The sequence below is a fragment of the Neopelma chrysocephalum genome, unplaced genomic scaffold (assembly GCF_003984885.1).
Source record: "Neopelma chrysocephalum unplaced genomic scaffold, ASM398488v2 Primary Assembly neopelma1_87, whole genome shotgun sequence".
Classification (NCBI taxonomy): Eukaryota; Metazoa; Chordata; class Aves; order Passeriformes; family Pipridae; genus Neopelma; species Neopelma chrysocephalum.
Window position 1 is genome coordinate 754,502 of NW_020897749.1, and position 16,833 is coordinate 771,334.

Consider the following 16,833-nt stretch of genomic DNA (forward strand, 5'->3'; position numbering starts at 1 on the left):
CATGGAGCAGCACAAGGGCTGATGGGGGAAACCCCACCACCCACATAGGCAGAAAGTCCCATCCTCACCAACCAGGACACTAAAGCACTGTCTGCACCAGAGGAGCGTGGCCAGCCCAGCACTGCCAACAACATGGGAGCAATACAGAGCTATGCTCCTGAAGTGATAAAGCAAGGTGGCAATGGCAGAACCACACTTACAGCATCAAAGCCTTTGCTCATCTCCCCGAGGGAACTCTCTCTTTCCCACTCCTCCGAGATCACGCAAATAGCAGCAGTTTTGCAAGGTCCAACAGCAGAGCCACACCAGCCCTTTTCAAAATCTCAGAACTGCCAGTTTCAGTTCCTCTTGAAGCTCCTAATGCATCCTTCGTCTCTGAATACAAATTTTCTCTCCAAGCACCCATACGCAGGTGTCTGAACAAAGTCGGCTTGGGGCCTGAGGAGTTGCCAAGGGGAGTCTTGACCCAAAATGTAGTATTAATATGCTGATTAGTGGTCTGGGTGTGTTTAGCTACCAGAGAGCTGTACCTGGCCACGCAGTAAATGCTCTGTTGCTATATGCCACCTTTTCACCCTCCTTAGGTTTGGGTAGAGCCCTCTGCACAGGACCACCTCACATTGCTCTCATTGCCATACGAGTATCCCAAGAGCAGAACATGGTGTAGACAGTACTGATGCCATTGCTGCTGGTACCCTGCATTTGCACTAAAGAAGGATATCTTGACTATAGTCACAGAAAGGCTAAGTTATATTTACTCTGAGCCAAACAAATTTCCTTCAAATGAAAGGCAGGAGCTGCAGTGAACTCCAGGGAAAGCCTGCGGGGTACACAGCTTTGATTAAACAGAGATGGCAGGAAGAGTTGCAAATGTACACACTAGATCTCACTTCTTTGTGCTCAGATTGTCAGTCTCAGTGTGAAAGCAACTCCTCCTTCAACGTTGTCACTGAAGGGCTTGATAAAGTACGTGCTCAGTGCTGCAACACAGCAGCAGTTATCTTACTTTTGCCTGACACCTTCCACCTGAGAGTGCCTGCAGTACCTCCCCTGCTAATCCCAGAGACTTGGAGAACATCTCTCACCGCTGAAATGTGGGTCTCAGTTGAGCTGGGAAGAGGTGACACTCAGGCAACACGCTGCTGCTACCACCGACACAAGGTAAGGGAGGGTTTAAACACAGCAATGCCATGCCCAAAGGTCCTGAGAGAAATCTTGTTAGCACTGTGTCAGGTCCAGGAAGGGGAATTTAATGAATAGCAACTTACAAAAGACCTTTATGGACCTTTTCTGAAAAGACCTTTCCTGCATTCATCCATGCAGGGAACTGTGGGAGACAGAAAGAAGAGAGAAAGAAAAAAGATAATGGCACAAGGCAAGGACATCTCAGCACAGACCTGAAAGGCTACAGGAAAAGCCATCAACTTCAAAAGGACCTTAACATCTTATTTCTAATGAAATGTATACTTCTGCCAGTCTGAACACTCAGAGATGAAGGGGCTCTCCTGAAATATCAGAGATGGACATTTCTGAGCTAGAGGAAGAGGCTGTGCTTGTCAGTCTCCAGCGATGGGGGCAGAGGGGGAGAGTGGGCAGTGACACAAAATAGCTGGTAAGGTCTGTCCCTGTGGAAGAAAGACAAACCCACAACAGAGTAGAAAGATACATTATCCTTTTCTTTACCTGATGGCAATGATTTTGTTCTAAATACTCCAAAAAGCCAGGTCACTGACTGTTGGTACAGCTGCTAGAAGAGACACCTTCAGAGGGACTGGACACTGCGGATAGCACAGCAGGGACCTCAGCATGAGGCATGGTCGACTCCAACAGCCACACAGCAGAAAAGCTGCCTGGCTGAAGATTAGGAGCCTGCACAAGGATAAAGCCACAATTAGAGCAGGTTGGATCCATCCTGATAACTCACCTAAGGACTACTCTTATGCAAGGGCAGATATGTTACAGAAGTAACAAAATCGAGATCAAAATCCATCCTGGAACTGTTTTCACAGAAATATAAGTTATGTTTAGAGGGAACTTGAGGACCTGTCTCTTGGTTAAATAATGACTACAGCTCCCTGCTGTGCCTTCCCCCCTCCTCCCCAGCCCATCACTAGAGGGAGCTGCCATTAGCTCATTTCTCTCAGCCCCTACCTTGTCTGTCCAGTACTTTCACACATTTATCTTGCCTAATTCCCATATCTTAGGTGAGCTGTGCTTTTCTGTACAGCTAATGGTGAGAAGTGGGTACCTTCAGGTTCTTACTCTAAAATGCATGTCTCGAGTAGCTCAGACAAATTACATTCTTTAATTACCTGTTTCTCAAGTCCAGGTTAGCCAGCCTGGGTGTAAATGATGAATCACATCATTGTCATACTGAAAAATGAAAATGTTCATCACAGGGGTTGCTTGTCTGGAACGCACAGACGTGGAGCAGAATTTGTGTTGTGATAGCAAGCAGCTGGAGAAAGAAAGCTAAAACCATCTTTCTTAGAAAGGAAATCTATCCCTTCTGCTTTGGCAAAGGGAATCTGAATGTCTCTTTGGAATTATTTCCCCATCAGAAATGCTTACTTTCCTTGCATATTGTCTGGGGTCCTCACGAGGAAAGAGACTTGCGGCTGATCTGCGGTGGGCGTTGGGCTGGAGTTCTGCTGCCTGGGGTCTCAGCAGATGATTCAAAAACACACCACAGCAATGTACCCCCACTCTCCCCCAGAGAGATGACCACAAAAGACCACTGTCACTTAGAGATGCAGCGAGACACAGGCAAGAAGAGAGCCCTGAAGGGAACAACGGGAAACAAAAGAGGGAAGGCAGAGGGAAGAAAACCCAGAGTGAACGGGCAAACAAGTTTGGGGACAGAAAGAGGATGTACCTGAGCACTAAAGGGGAGGTCAGCACTACTGTTCTTGCATTCAGAACCTGCATTTGGCTGCAACTGCACATAGCTGTCATACATGCAGGCAGATGCTAAGCAGCATGGATATTTTCCCTGCTTACCACATTCTTAGCATCCCAGCTGCTGCACACCACGCCAGGGTCTTTGCAGAGCTGAAGTCAGCACAGAGGCAACAAGAGCTACAAAGGCAACACCAATCCTGCTGTAGGACATCTCTGTGGGTTCTCAGATGTCCAGTAACTGGTACATTCATAGTGGTAGCTCTGCCAGAAGAGCTCTGGAAGCATCCTCCCTTCTATCTCGCCCTACTCTTCAGAAACTTCTAGGAACTTGGGGTCTTTGACAATCCTTACCATGCACTGAATATGTCAAATCATTGTCAGGATCATACAAAAAAGGAATCAGAGAGCATAAGCCAGGTTAAGTTGCCAAAAAGAAACAGAATTTCATGTCCATCTATCTGCAGCTTCTTTATTCACTTCTGAAGACAGAGGTGTGCTCAGACTAAGTCTGTGGTCTGGTATAAGGCCCAGTACATGCTGGAGTATAGAAAATCCCACATGAACAAAGTACAATACGACACTAACTTTTTTCACAAAGTCTGCCTTGGAAAGTCCTGCCTTTCTACCCCCTTGGCAGAGGTGGAAGCAGACATGCTCTTACACTTCAGGCACTTTGTGGAATGCAACTCAGCTGCCAGGGAAGAGAACAGCTTGTCTCTATGGCAGCTCTTCTGAAGGACCTGGACATCCACAGAACCTGGTTTCCTCAACAACCCAGGCATTCCCCTGGAGCTCTCAGTATCACTCATCTGCTACAGTACAATGCAATTTTCCTCAGTAACAGAAGGAGGTCCCTGGCAAAGGGCTGTCCTATAGAAGGCTACACACTGCATTTAGGGTGTATTTGCCTGGCACAAGAATGAGCAGTAGCTTTGTCTTTAATTAGCACATCCCACAGCTTCGATTAATTGATAAAGTCTCTTTCTTGAAACAGCATCTGTCCTGATACCTGTTGTGCAGACCTCAGCCCCCTGCAATCAGAGCGTGGAAAGTCCCACTGAAAAGGCAAAAGCCAAACATTTCCTTAGAAGATTTGCAAGACTGGGCTTCACCTTCACATGACAAAGAAGAGGCATGTCTTCTCATGTATCCCACACAACACCAGTCAGCTTCAGCCCCGGTGAAGGCTTTTGGACTGGCCCTGACCCAAGCAGGGCACTCAGCCAGAGCTATCGCAGCCCTACCAGGCTCTGTCGTAGAACGAGTACAGCCAAGCACATTGCCTGAGCCTGGTGTTACAGAAGCAACTCAACTCTCAGGCTCTGGCACAAAAGTGCTTTTCAGACTGCCCTTATGGCAGCAGGCAGCTGGATGTCTCTACCAGCAGGTAGCTGAGCTGAGCCACAGAAGGTACGAGGTGATGCTAAAGACTTGCTAACTTCCATCATTCACTGCAACACCCAGGCAGTTACTTGCCAGTATCCCCTTTTTATCTCCAGACTTCAGTTTTTTGGCTTTCTTTCTTTATGATAAAATCCTAGCACATTTACAAGAACAGTTACTAAGACCCAGGTCATCCCAAGGGGTGGCGGCAGGAGGATTTCATAGAGCTAATCCAAACTTACCAAGTAAGCTGTGACCTGCACAGCTAAACAACTGCTGTCCCACAAGCATACCAGTCATTACTTCTGTATGTGTTAAACATCTGCAGCTGACAAAGGCTCTGTTGAGGGACCACAGACCATTTATGACATTTCTCTAGCTTGGCTGACAGTCCCTGTCGCTTCTTAAGGACTTACAGCTTGGTGCCACCTCCCAGCTTCCTGTAAGCTCACTCTGCAGAGCACACCTTTCCCTGCCAGCTGTGACACCACCATCTAGAAGGAAGCCAAAGGTACACACTTTGCTGCCAACCAGCCTGCACCACTGCCATTTCAGACAGAGCATGCACCACTTTGAACACAAACTCACCTTGCCAAAGCCTGGCTTGGCCTCCCAAAAACACTTCTGCCTCAAACAACTTCATGTTAGAAAGCAAGTGTGCTGGTTTGGGATGGAATAAAGTTAATTTTCTTCACAGTAGCTAGTGTGGGGCTGTGTTTTAGATTTGTGCTGAAAACAGTGCTGATAGTGCAGGGGTGTTTATCTTACTGCTGAGCAGGGCTTACACAGAGCCAATGCCTTTTATGCCTCTCACCCCAGCTCACCAGTGAGTGGGCGAGGGGGGCACAAGGAGTTGGGGGGGGGGGACACAGCCAGGATAGGTGACTCCAACCGACCCCAGGGATATCCTATACCAGATGGCATCATGCTCAGCATATAAAGCTGGGGGAAGAAGGATGAAGGGGGGAACATTCAGAGCAATGGCATTTGTCTTCCCAAGTCACCGTTACGCGTGACGGATCCCTGCTCTCCTGGGGATGGCTGAACACCTGCCAGCCCATGGGAAGCAGTTTATGAATTCCTTGCTTTGCTTTGCTTGAGTGCATGGCTTGTGCTTTCCCTGTTAAGCTGCCTTTACCTCATCACACGCGTATTTTCACTTCCACCTTTCCAATTCTCTCCCTGATCCTGCAGTTGGGGGAGCGAGCGAGGGGCTGCCTGGGGCTTGACTGCCAGCCGGGGTTAAACCATGACACCAAGTCACCTCCTTGCTGTATGATCACGGTGTCCTTGCATGGTTGCTGGGGGTTTAAAAAAAAAAAAATAAAAAAAATCCTAAATTCAGCCATTGGCAAAGCAAGCAGGAAATTTACTTCCAACACTATTGATTTTGCTCCTGGTACCTTGGAAACAAGAAGCCACACGAAGGGTTTCAACGAAGACTCAACATCTAATGCCCAGGTTTTACAGCAGATATTAAACATAACACTCCCAACTGCGACTCCTGGCCCTAGCTAATCAAAAGAAAACTCTTCCAACAAAAAGGTTGACTTACAGTGGGGAAGAAACACAATAGACTCAGAAAACAATTCTGCTTCCCAATTCATCGCAGAAGTGTAGGCAAATATTTAAAACTTACTGTGAAATAGGGCTCATGCTTATTTTACAGGGTAAACAGTGCTGGAATCAGGACTGCAAGGTTTACATTTTATACCTTCAACAATAGTGGCTGCACACATGCAAGGTACAGGGAAAGAACTTGCCCATAGCTCAAACATCCAGACCCACAGCACAGACATAATCAAAAAGGCTCGCTCTTTATTTTAAACATAAAAAGAAACATTTTACACAGCATTGTTAAAACTATTCAGTACCTGCATTCCAGAATTGTGCCCAAAACTTTATTTTGTAACTTTGAAATTAAAACAAAAGAAAGAAAATATCTTGTCCTTCTGCTTTATGATGTTCGAGGTTGTCCTGGATTGAAATTCCAAGTGCCTGGAGGAATTTACCAGCTTAACCAGGAGATGTGGCAATGCAAACAGAGGAAGATCAATGTGAGCCCTTAGGATACTTTGACAATACCACAGGTTGCAGCAGGGAGGATATGGATGCTTGTACTGCACCTCAGGCAGCTTATTCTTCTGATACTCTGCAGGTTTAATACACAACCAGATGCACACACACCTCCACTCACACAAACCCTGGTCACACAGGAAATAATAATAATAATAATAATAAAAAACATGAAAAGTGGCCTAGATTTTTTTCATTAGAGAGAAGATTCATGCTCTATTTTTAAAAAAGGGGAAAATACAAAATTGGCACAAGTAGAAGGAAACCTGGGGGCTAGATGTAGCCCCTCAGCTTCTAGCCTCCCAACTACAGCAAATACAGGGTGGAACAGGATGCAGCATTGCCTTCCAAGGGGCTGTCAGCAACAGAAGTTAGTGGCAAACTTCCTTTACTTGGAGTGACAAAGATGGTTTGTTACAGGCCATGAAGGAAGGTCAGCATAAGGACATGGGGACCTTTCACTAGAGAAGCAGGGAGCCCTGACCAAAATAACCCTGAGTTTTTTCCAGCAGGGAGGAAGTGTGCTATGTTGTGTGTTTGGGAAGAGTTGGTTGTTCCCTGCTCATCTGTTCCCTAATTATTGCATTGCGGTCATGAACCTCTCTCCCTAACCAAGAGCATATAGACAAGGAGTCAGTCTGTCAGGATAAAAAGTGACTGATGCTGTGCTTGGAACTTCACCACCACCACTACCACCCCTCCCCAGATGCCCCAATGCCACAGGCCTTCTGTGAAGAAAGCAGATGTTAATGCAGGAAAGAAGCTGCTGGATCAGCCAGCATCCCAAACATCAGAATGGTGTTGCATAAGATCCAAGGGAAAAACAAGATTTTACTACAGCAGACAAACAGGAGAGGAAGGAAAATTCTTGGTGTCAACATAATATCTGAGCGAATCCTTTCCTGAACTCCCTTTTTAAAGCACTGCTACAGATTTCTGGGCTTTCACAGTGGAAGCTTGAGAGTACTTCTGCCCTGTTCTTCAGGAAAGGCAGCTACGTCTGCCTGAAACATTGCCCCTTTTCAAAGCTCTTCCAGAAAGAAAAACATCAGGCCAGAAAGAAAAAGTTGCTATGAACGTTCAGGCCAAAGTCTTTCAGAGGTTCACAGGTTTTGCATATCCCAGTTTTGGAATGCTACATGAAAAGTCTTGAAGAGTCAAATAACAAGTTGCAAGCCTCAGCTCTGCAAATCAAGTCCATTTTGAAAACGTTTCACATTCAGCTTCCAAAAAATCACTGGACACCTCTGTGAATACTCTATGCATACATATGGGGCTGCATGTGTGTTCACATGCTGGATGCAGAACAGCCTTCTGGAAAACACCCTCACGTCAGCCTCAGAACAAAGGTCACAGTGCTAGACAAGGGAAAGAAAACACACAAAGAAAACTTACCACAAAAAACCTTCACAGCCCAGATACTAGACCTGCAGCTCCCCTGGAATATGCAGTGGGATGAGTTATTAGTGAAGCAGAGTGTCTAGTAGTACAGCACTAATGTCTAGACTGGCAACAGCACACCACAGCCACTGCCTTCCATGGATGCTCTTCTTTAGCATCTCTTATCTCAAAAAAATCTGGAAAGGATTGAGCCCTGGCCTCAACTCTGCATCTCTCACCCTTCTCGATGCAAGCCAAACCCTGGCTGTGACAGCAGGTTGTGGAGCATTCCTACTTCCTCGTTTGTTTATACACAGTATCTTTATTCTGACCTTTATTGCTTAAAACACCAGCTGTGCTGGGAAGACAGAACTGCCTGGAAAAGATATTGCTCCCACTCAGGAGCCAGGCCAGTATATGTGGAAGACCAAAGCAGGACTTCTGCACTGTAGCACCGAGGAATAGGTCTCAATCCCGTGGGGAAAGCCCTGCTGCAGGCCCATGCTCAAGGCCAGGACTGTTGAAACCTGAAGGATTCTTGCTGCCCTCTTGGGTTTGCTCCTAATTCCCACCCTGAGCTGCACTGCAGCTACTGCAGATCTGACTGTTCTCACAAGATTCAAGGGTTACCATTGAGGGACTGGCAGAAGCAGCACTGGGGTCTGGTCTGTGCATTTGGTAATACATAGTTTACAAATCTTCTCTAAACATGACCAGTTGGCCAACTGCAGACAAACATCTATCTCTTATATTATTCCCAAGTCATACCATCACCAGTGGGCCAAGGTCTCTCACCTCTCTGCTGAGGCCAGCAGAAGGCTGAGCCTTGTCCCTGGATACCATGTGCCCCCCTGCCACAAGCAGAACAGGGTCTCAGGCACAATGTGAGCAGCTGTAGTGGGCAGAAGAGAAGGTGGAAGGGTGGGGGAGAAGGTGGCCACAGGCAGACATCCATCAAATGCTTGTCTGAGGATTGACTCTTCAGGATTGCCAAGTTAGTCCCTATTCACCACAGCTAAGAACTTTGAGCACTGAAAATAAGAGATTTTTAAAAATGCCTCTAAGACCTCCACCAGGCAAGCTATGTTTCAGGGTTAACTGAAACCTCTTGGAAAGCCAGGGAAGAGAAGGCAGCTGACAACCATAAACCAATTCTTTGCCAAAACAGCCTCATGATGGTTCCAGCACAGGAATCTTCTCGAGCCTTCAACCCAGCACAGAGAAGCCTGTGAGATACCAAGGTGGACAGAGAAAGGGAACAGGATGTTGTGATGGGGATAGAGGGGAAAAGTAGATCACTTCATACAATGAAAGTCTAACGCCAGCCTCCTTCCCATTCATCATCCTGCCCACCATGCTTTCATAAAGGAACATGTTTCCAAAACCAAGAGGGGGGGCATAAAACCAACGAACAAACAAACAAAACCTTAATGAATTTTGTCACAGGGCCCTGCTGAAAGAAGGCTCAACAGTTTGCACATTAGAAGGACATGATCCCTATGCAGAAAGTGCTGCTGGAAAAGGAGAACTCCCAAGTTGCTAAATATGGCCTGATTGTTCTCAGGACATGATGTGTAACAAGGAGAAGCTTGAGGTCCAGGCTGAAACCAGGGCAAATGCACTGTCTTGTCTGGGCCTGCGAGCAAGTGTCTCAACACAATCCAAGAGCCCTGTGAGTCTCTCCCGAAATGCAAGTGTGTCCTGCTCCCACGCTCAGTCCATCTCCATCGACATTAGCCGACGACGCTCTCGCCGCGTTTCCTGCACTTCCTTCTTGCAGCACCAACGGGAGCTGCAGTAGCCAATAAGGCAGGATAAGAGTCCAATGACAGTGGCCAGACCGATGCCAATCAACAGGGGATACTTGAAAGCATTCAGAACTGAAAAAGGAAGGCAAAGTCGTTAGATATCACCGAGAAATTCAGAGATCCCCTTCATTTATTCTTGCATGAAAAAGGAGAAAAATCACACATTATTCAGTCAGGGGCAGATTAATTATTTCAGAAGAAAATGGCACTAATTTTCCTTCTTGACTTCGATCTTCCCAGGTTTGAAAAATTAGTCCCTTACTGGCCTCCCTTCCTCTTCACCTAATTCTTCCTCTACCGTTTCAAAGCCTCAGAGAGGCTGGAAGCACCAAAGGAGCCTTGGAGTGAGATAGCAAAGTAGAGATCATTCCAAGAGGTATCCTGTTACCCACTTCTCCAAACAAAAGCATTGGCTTGTTTCCCCATCACAGGCAGAGTGTGACTGCATTCTTTGTAATATGTTTCCATAAAGCAAGGAGTGGACTCCTTTACACTTTGAATGATTAGAATTACTATTTACTTACCCTGTGTAATCAACCTTCAAAGCTGGTGCCTAAACAAAAAATTTGATTTAGAAATACCTACTGCTCAGTTAAAAGACAGTAAGAACTGTAAGGAGTTTGGAATATACAGTTACAAAAGTTATCTGCACAGCAGGGAGAACAAAAGCTCCTTGTTCATTTTAAGTATGTGGAACTTCCAAAAATGACCTCTCCTGGAAATATCGAGAAGAAAGCATCTGGTTCAAAACCCCTCCTGCATTCATTTCCCTCCTGAGCTATGTGCTGAATGCAGCATCCAGCATGCAACTTCCTTCTCATGAAGTCTAGCAACACTTGCAACTCAGGTTGAAAAGCAGACAAGGCATAAAGTGCAGGGAGCAACGTCTTGTCGTTAGGAGAGGGAAGAAGGAGTCAGAGTTCTGACTTTCTGTTCTCAGCTTTGACAGCAACCACGATGTGACTAATTCATCACGCCCCATCTGCAAACCCAGGCTTCCTCCAGCAGGCAGCAGAAGGGTTAACATTTGGAGAGAATACTATGCCCTTGACTGAAAGACGCCTCAGCTATGCAAAAAACATCACCAAGAGATGATCAGGGAAGAAAACACTCCAGTCTTAGGACTATCGTCTGTTCAGGCAGAACAGATTTTTCTACTCTGAAAAACCTCGAATCAGAAATTGCAAACGACAGAAAAAGGACAACAAAATCTAATAAGATTACCAGAGGCACCTTTAAAAGTAGTTATGGGGAGTATTTGCCACAGAGAGAGACAAAACAAGGTGTTAAAAACAAATTGAGTAGCACACGTTGCGATCTCTTACCATCCATTTTCACAGACAGGAAGATGGGCTTGGCTCTGATGTCGGGTTCCCGCTGCCACGCGCCCGTGGCAGATCTCACCCACGGGGTCACTACGCAGTAGTGGTTCCCAAAGTCATGGTCCTCACAGCCATGCACACGGAGCCGGAATTCCAGCGGGCTGATTCTCTCCAGGCTGATGTCACTGCTCCCATTCCTCCTGCTCTGCGTCACGATCCCCCTCCGGTCCAGCGAGGCCAGCAAGATGGGCTCTCTGTCCAAGGCGAAGGAGCGCACGGCAAACCAGGAGACATCAAAGGACATATCATCTGCGTTGGTGGACAAAGAAGAATTTAAACACGTTGGTGAGCTCTGAGAAGTACTCATAGTGCCACTTCTCAGCAGAAAAGTTAAATCTGTAAGCAGAACAGCCAGCACTGGTCTGACAGCAGAGGAAAAAAAAAAGAAAAGATCGAAAAAAAGAGTCCCCTTAACATGCCCTTTCTAGGAGGATTCAAGCAATGAACTGCAAAGAAATGCACTGACAGGAAGAATGGAGTTGCACAGAAAGACTGACTTACTACAGGGATGACAAAGAGGAGATTTCTTGCTTTTCTGCCTGCTATTCTAAAATTTCTATTTAACTCTGATCTAAGTTTTTACCAAGCAGGGTTAGTATCATAAGAAGTTCTATAATTATGCTGAACCTACAGTGAAAAGGGAGTGGAAGCACAAGGTATTTGCTAGCAGAGAGTGATTTGTAATCACTGTCTTCATGCAGGGCCTACACAACCACAAAATCAGAAGGCTCTTTCCTGAAGACCCCTTCCTTACATCTACAGTTTGCCTAAATGAACACACAAGATTCTGCATAGAACACAAAAAATTACCTACACGAGTACAAAGCATTCAGGAGCAGAGCCTGACCGTGATGCTTTCATACATTTTTTTCCCAGGGCTGTGGGTTACTGTGACCCATCAGACATCATGCCTTGTACAAGTTTTACCACCCAAGGACACAGTCTATAAAACACATTTGCATCACCTTCCACTTTTAACGTGTCTGACAGGTAGTCAGAGTCCATCAGCACATCTAGCTCACTATGTTCATGCAAGGTCCTATTGATCTTATTAGCAGATCAGTCTTAACCCTATTAGGTTGATGTAGCTAAGTATCTGCTTTAAAAATCACTGCTATTCTTTGCTAACATGAGCCCAGCAACACCTGTCAGAGCCTGAAACCTGGCATGACCTGCAGCACAGACAGGAAAGCCTGCTCACTTGTTTCCTCAGCAGGTCTTCCTTCCTGGCACATTAGCAAACTGATGGGCCCAAACTGGAAACAGAGGTTACTATTTCTGTCCTGAGTTTTGGGTACTGGTACAATGTGTGCACAGGGCTTACTTAACCTCTGCACACACCTAAGGCAGTCCCCGTGATTTCTGGCAATACATCAAACCTCCATTTTCTACTATTGAGATCTCTGAAAAACACAGTATTAGCAACCTGAATTTAAAACTGATCTTCTGTCTGAGTTTGCTCTTCTCTAAACTTTCACATTTGATCTCCATGCTAATGGAAAAATTGAAGCCTAAGCCTACTGTTGTACTCAAATTGTTTACAGATCTAAGTGAAGACAACTTTTACATCTCTATCAGGCAAGCTAACACTTCAGCAACAAAGGGAACCTTAATATTTCAAAGTGAAGTAAAGGGATGTCCTCAGCTCTGTTACTTAAAGTACAGCATCAGTTGGCCACGTAGAACATTCCTCCTTACTGCAGACAAGAAAAACTACCCAGTGTTTGGGATATAATTAACTCCCTCCTAAGGTACACTGGCTTTACACACCACATCTTCAGAAACAAAACAAAAATATGAGAAAGCAGATGTTACTACCAGAGACACTGTCTGGCCAAACTGTTTTGGGAGCCCAGCCAGCTTCCTGCCCTGCCTGCCACGAGCGGGTGCTCTGGGTGATGGCACATGGCCTGTTTTGCAGCCCTACAGCAGGAGTAGGTGTCCCAGTCCCACATGGGGTTCAGCACAGGTCACATGGACCAGCAGCCCTCACAGCAATCGCTCTTGCCTGTCATACTACAAGTACTACTATTAGTTACTTGGCAAAGCACTCGAAGCACTTCCCTTGAAACCAAAGTTAATAAAAATTATCATAAACACACTCAGTCAACAAGATCAAACCTTGACCTCTGCTTTGTGCACTCATCCAACTGTCTGTGGGAAACAGGGCCTCTGCTGGGGAGAGAGCTCTGTTTATAGAAACCACTCTTCATCTCTGCTGTCTGTTTATGCCAAATACGGTAACAGCACCGGTCCACAGGCAATCACGTTGGGAATGACCAATTCCTTCCAAAGATCAGCACTGCCATTAGCTCTTGGGTTTCCAGGTACTGTAGGAGCATATGGACACTTTTCAGGCCAAGTCAAATTACACTGAACACACCATTAAACTTGCTAAAAGAGGTTTAAGCAATAAATTTAGATATTAAAAGAGGATAATAATTTAGCCTTCAGATTCCCAGGCAACTTCGAAGAATTCCTTCTTTTGCATCCCAGACAATTTGAGGTTCCCTTCCCTCCACATACAAGGATGAGTGCTGTCATTTTGGAATAGCTGGATCTATCTTCTGTAATTACAACATGGGATAACAGTATTATGCCAACATATTTTATTAGTCAGTATACACAGTGAGCAATTAGTGACTCACTACAGACAGTCAGAGGGAGGATTTGGCTCCAAGTCCTCTGTCACTATCCTCCTTGAAATAGCTTAATACAGCAAAGTCATATGATTCATTTCTATATATCTCTGGGTTTCATGCAATAAAAACATAGGAAAATTTAGCAAAGCCAGGATATAAATCAGGTCTCTCTAAATATCAGAGGTGAACATGCCTAACAGCTCCCAAGCGCGAATAAGTATGTAGGTTTACTGACACAAAACAGGTCACACTCTAGGCTTCCCAAAAGCATCTGTATCATTGCACACACACCTTGCATCAATGTTGAGAAGTCACACTCACAATCTTTGTCCCAAATCTACAAAAACTCAACTTCAAACACCACACACACACTTAAAGGTTTCTTTCCCTGGTTCTTTCTGTACCACACAATAAGTAGCCTGGGACACCTCGACAAGACGCCCCACAGTAAAGCAAAACATCCCAGTGCCAAGCCCAGAAGGCCACCAAGGACCTCAGAGCCACCAGGGCATGCAATGGAGATGCTTTCCTAAAGGAACACAAGGCCCTGGGAGCTGGATGCTTCAGAGCCCTGTGAGCAGAGTAACGGCGGTGCTGTGCTTCCTCCCCGCCTCAGTCGGCGAGGATCATCAACATGTAAAGCACATCTTTATGCACATTTCGATTTGACACACAGGACTAAGCTGTCTGGGTCTTAGCTGCTTCCCTGGCCAATCACTCCTCAAAAAAGGGAATCCTATTTCTAGACCAGCTCTTAGGAACCATACACTTCCACTGCTTAGAATGGAGCTCTCTCAGTATCCTGTTACAGTAATGAATCACAATTTTGAGACCCTTTTTGTTTACTACATTTAAATGAGGTTGAATAGGGCTTCCTAGAGAGCTGAGCAAACCACTTCAAGCTATATAAGAGGTAAACAAGCTGGTTTTGTTAAATTCTCCAGAGTGCCCACTGAGTCTGTCTGGAGCAGATAAAAAAAAACATCTCCTTTCAGTCACAGTAAGTAATACTTTTAAATCCCTAAGCACACAGCCCAAGAATGGGTGATCTGGGAAGTCTAGAGAGATCATTTGTGAAAATGTGTATTCAACAGAAATATCTGAAGCAGCTTTTATATCTTCAGGGCACAGAAGAACTACTATTCCCCCCTGACACACATATACTCCCCTCATATCAATTCAAAACACCAACCCCAGCTGCCAAGCCAAAGGAGCACTTCTTTAGATGGAGCAGTTGCTGCCATGTACTGAGCTTAGTAATACACACTCCATTTCAGCAGGGTCTCAAAGAAGCAGAGGAAATTAAAGCATGTAGCAGTCACGCCAAAACCTTTCCTACCCTTTTGAAAATTTCCCACAGGGTGGGTACACACAGACACTGAAAGTATTGTGAGTTGCCTCCACCAGACAAGGGTTCAATCCATAAATGATGCCTCTAGAAAAAAAATGGATGGATCTAACTGTAAAAAATGGCACTGACAAAGATAATTGGCCATTTAACTTTTCCTCAGCTCCTTGGAAGTACTTTAGTTTTCTGATTGCGCATACAAAGAGAGAAGAGGTGGCACCTGACACCTCAACTTATTACAGGAAGCATACATAACTAATCCTCAACTAATGCTTGCATAGTTGAGTAACTGTGTGTACAAGAGCAGAGCTGTCTGGCATGCCAAATGTGTTCAAAGTGTTTTGGAGGGGCATTTAGCAAGACATCCTATGAAACTCCCTGGTCCTTCTCTGCTCACAAGAGAGCCCAAAATACAGGCCTGACCCCAGAAGAGCAGATGGCCTTTGAAAGGCCATCATGCCCCTCTAAAGAAAGTCAAATGCATTTGCTCTGCTCTTCTTTCTCATCACGTTCCCAAATGGAAAGACCATGGCTGTACTGCAGTCATCTGTTTTCTTCCAGAAGATGCTGGCAACTCTTGCCATGTTTATCTGATTATGAGGTGTAGGCTTTCCCTGACAGCATGCCTTATTTCTCCAGTGGGATGAGACAGCCCTGTTACTTCCACGGTCTGTCTAACGTTTGGCACTAATTTAAAAAACAAGTTCTCCATTCCAGTTGTGAATTAAATTCATCTGACTCAGCATAGAGACAGATCAGAGATGGGATATGGGGGAATAAGGTTACTAGTGAGGAACTACATCTGTTTGCTACCATTGCCCTTAAGGCCTTTTACCTAACCTGCTCCATTAGCCCACTGCTGTAGTCCCCTCCATCTCCCCAGGCCAAAAAGGCAGACTGACAAGGGAAGTCTGGACACCCTGCAGCTGTTAATTAAATTCCAGCTGTTCCCTGCAGCTCTTCTGCTGGTCTCATCCAGAGGACCAGCAAGGACTGAAAATGGACCAGCTTCTCAGGCCCATACGAAGGGCCCAGACTGCATTTCTCCACATAGGACTGGTTAGGTTCCAAATCCTGCTCATCCAGCAACCAGAAGCTCAGAGCATGGACTGAAAAGTTCCCTCAAAACCTGCCACAGTGACACACTTTACCCCCTTCTAGGAGTATTTATTGTCTGTGCCTCATTACAGACTCTAGAAGAAAAAACAAAACCAAACCAAACAAACAAAAAAAACCAAAAGGCAAAAAAACCCCCAAGCACAGAGGCAGAGAACTGTCGCATCCAAGATGACATAACCCAGCTATGGAACAGATTACAGTGCTGACATTTAAAACTCTGCTCTGGCTGCTCATGACTGCTGGAAACAGCAGTATTTTCAACTCCAGGCATCCTCCGTCAATTCAACAGACGTCCATGAACCCTTATGAAGTTGCCAAATTAGAACTCAACTGTGCTGATGAGCTGCTCCTTGAAGACAACACTTTTTTACTTCAATCCCTTTAATACCCTTATATTGTCAGTGCTCCTCCCAGTCTCAAGCTACCAAATACACAACAAAACCATCACAAACCCAAGTGCAGCAAAGCACTGAACAGGAGAGACCTACTGTTACTAAGCAGCCTCTTTTCACTGAATGGGTAGGGCTGGAAGGGACCACTGGGGGTCATCTGGTCCAACCTCCCTGCTCAAGCAGGGTCCCCTAGAACACATCGCACAGGATTGTGTCCAGATGGCTTCTGAATCTCTTCAGAGGAGACTCCACAGGATCTCTGGGCAACCTGCTCCAGTGCACGGTCACCCACACAGCAAAGAAATTCTTTCTCATGCTCAGGTGGGGCTTCCTGTGTTCTGGTTTTCAAGTTTTAAGTGAGTCAGGGATGCTGAGGCCTCTTTCACGTGGCAACCCCCAACA

At 45.7% G+C, this 16,833-nt stretch overlaps 1 protein-coding gene across 3 annotated transcripts in view; it reads right to left on the reverse strand.

Moving 5' to 3' along the window:
- Nucleotides 1–6,080: 6,080 nt before the first annotated feature.
- PTGFRN (prostaglandin F2 receptor inhibitor) overlaps nt 6,081–16,833 on the reverse strand; it is a 66,949-nt gene continuing 56,196 nt past the window's right edge. For all 3 annotated transcript variants that reach the window (XM_027692628.1, XM_027692626.1, XM_027692629.1), the window contains 2 exons: nt 10,874–11,179; nt 6,081–9,620 (listed from right to left, as the gene is read on the reverse strand). In XM_027692628.1, coding sequence (XP_027548429.1) covers nt 9,454–9,620; nt 10,874–11,179 — 473 coding nt within the window. In that variant the 3' untranslated portion in view covers nt 6,081–9,453. The remainder of the gene's footprint in view (nt 9,621–10,873; nt 11,180–16,833) is intronic.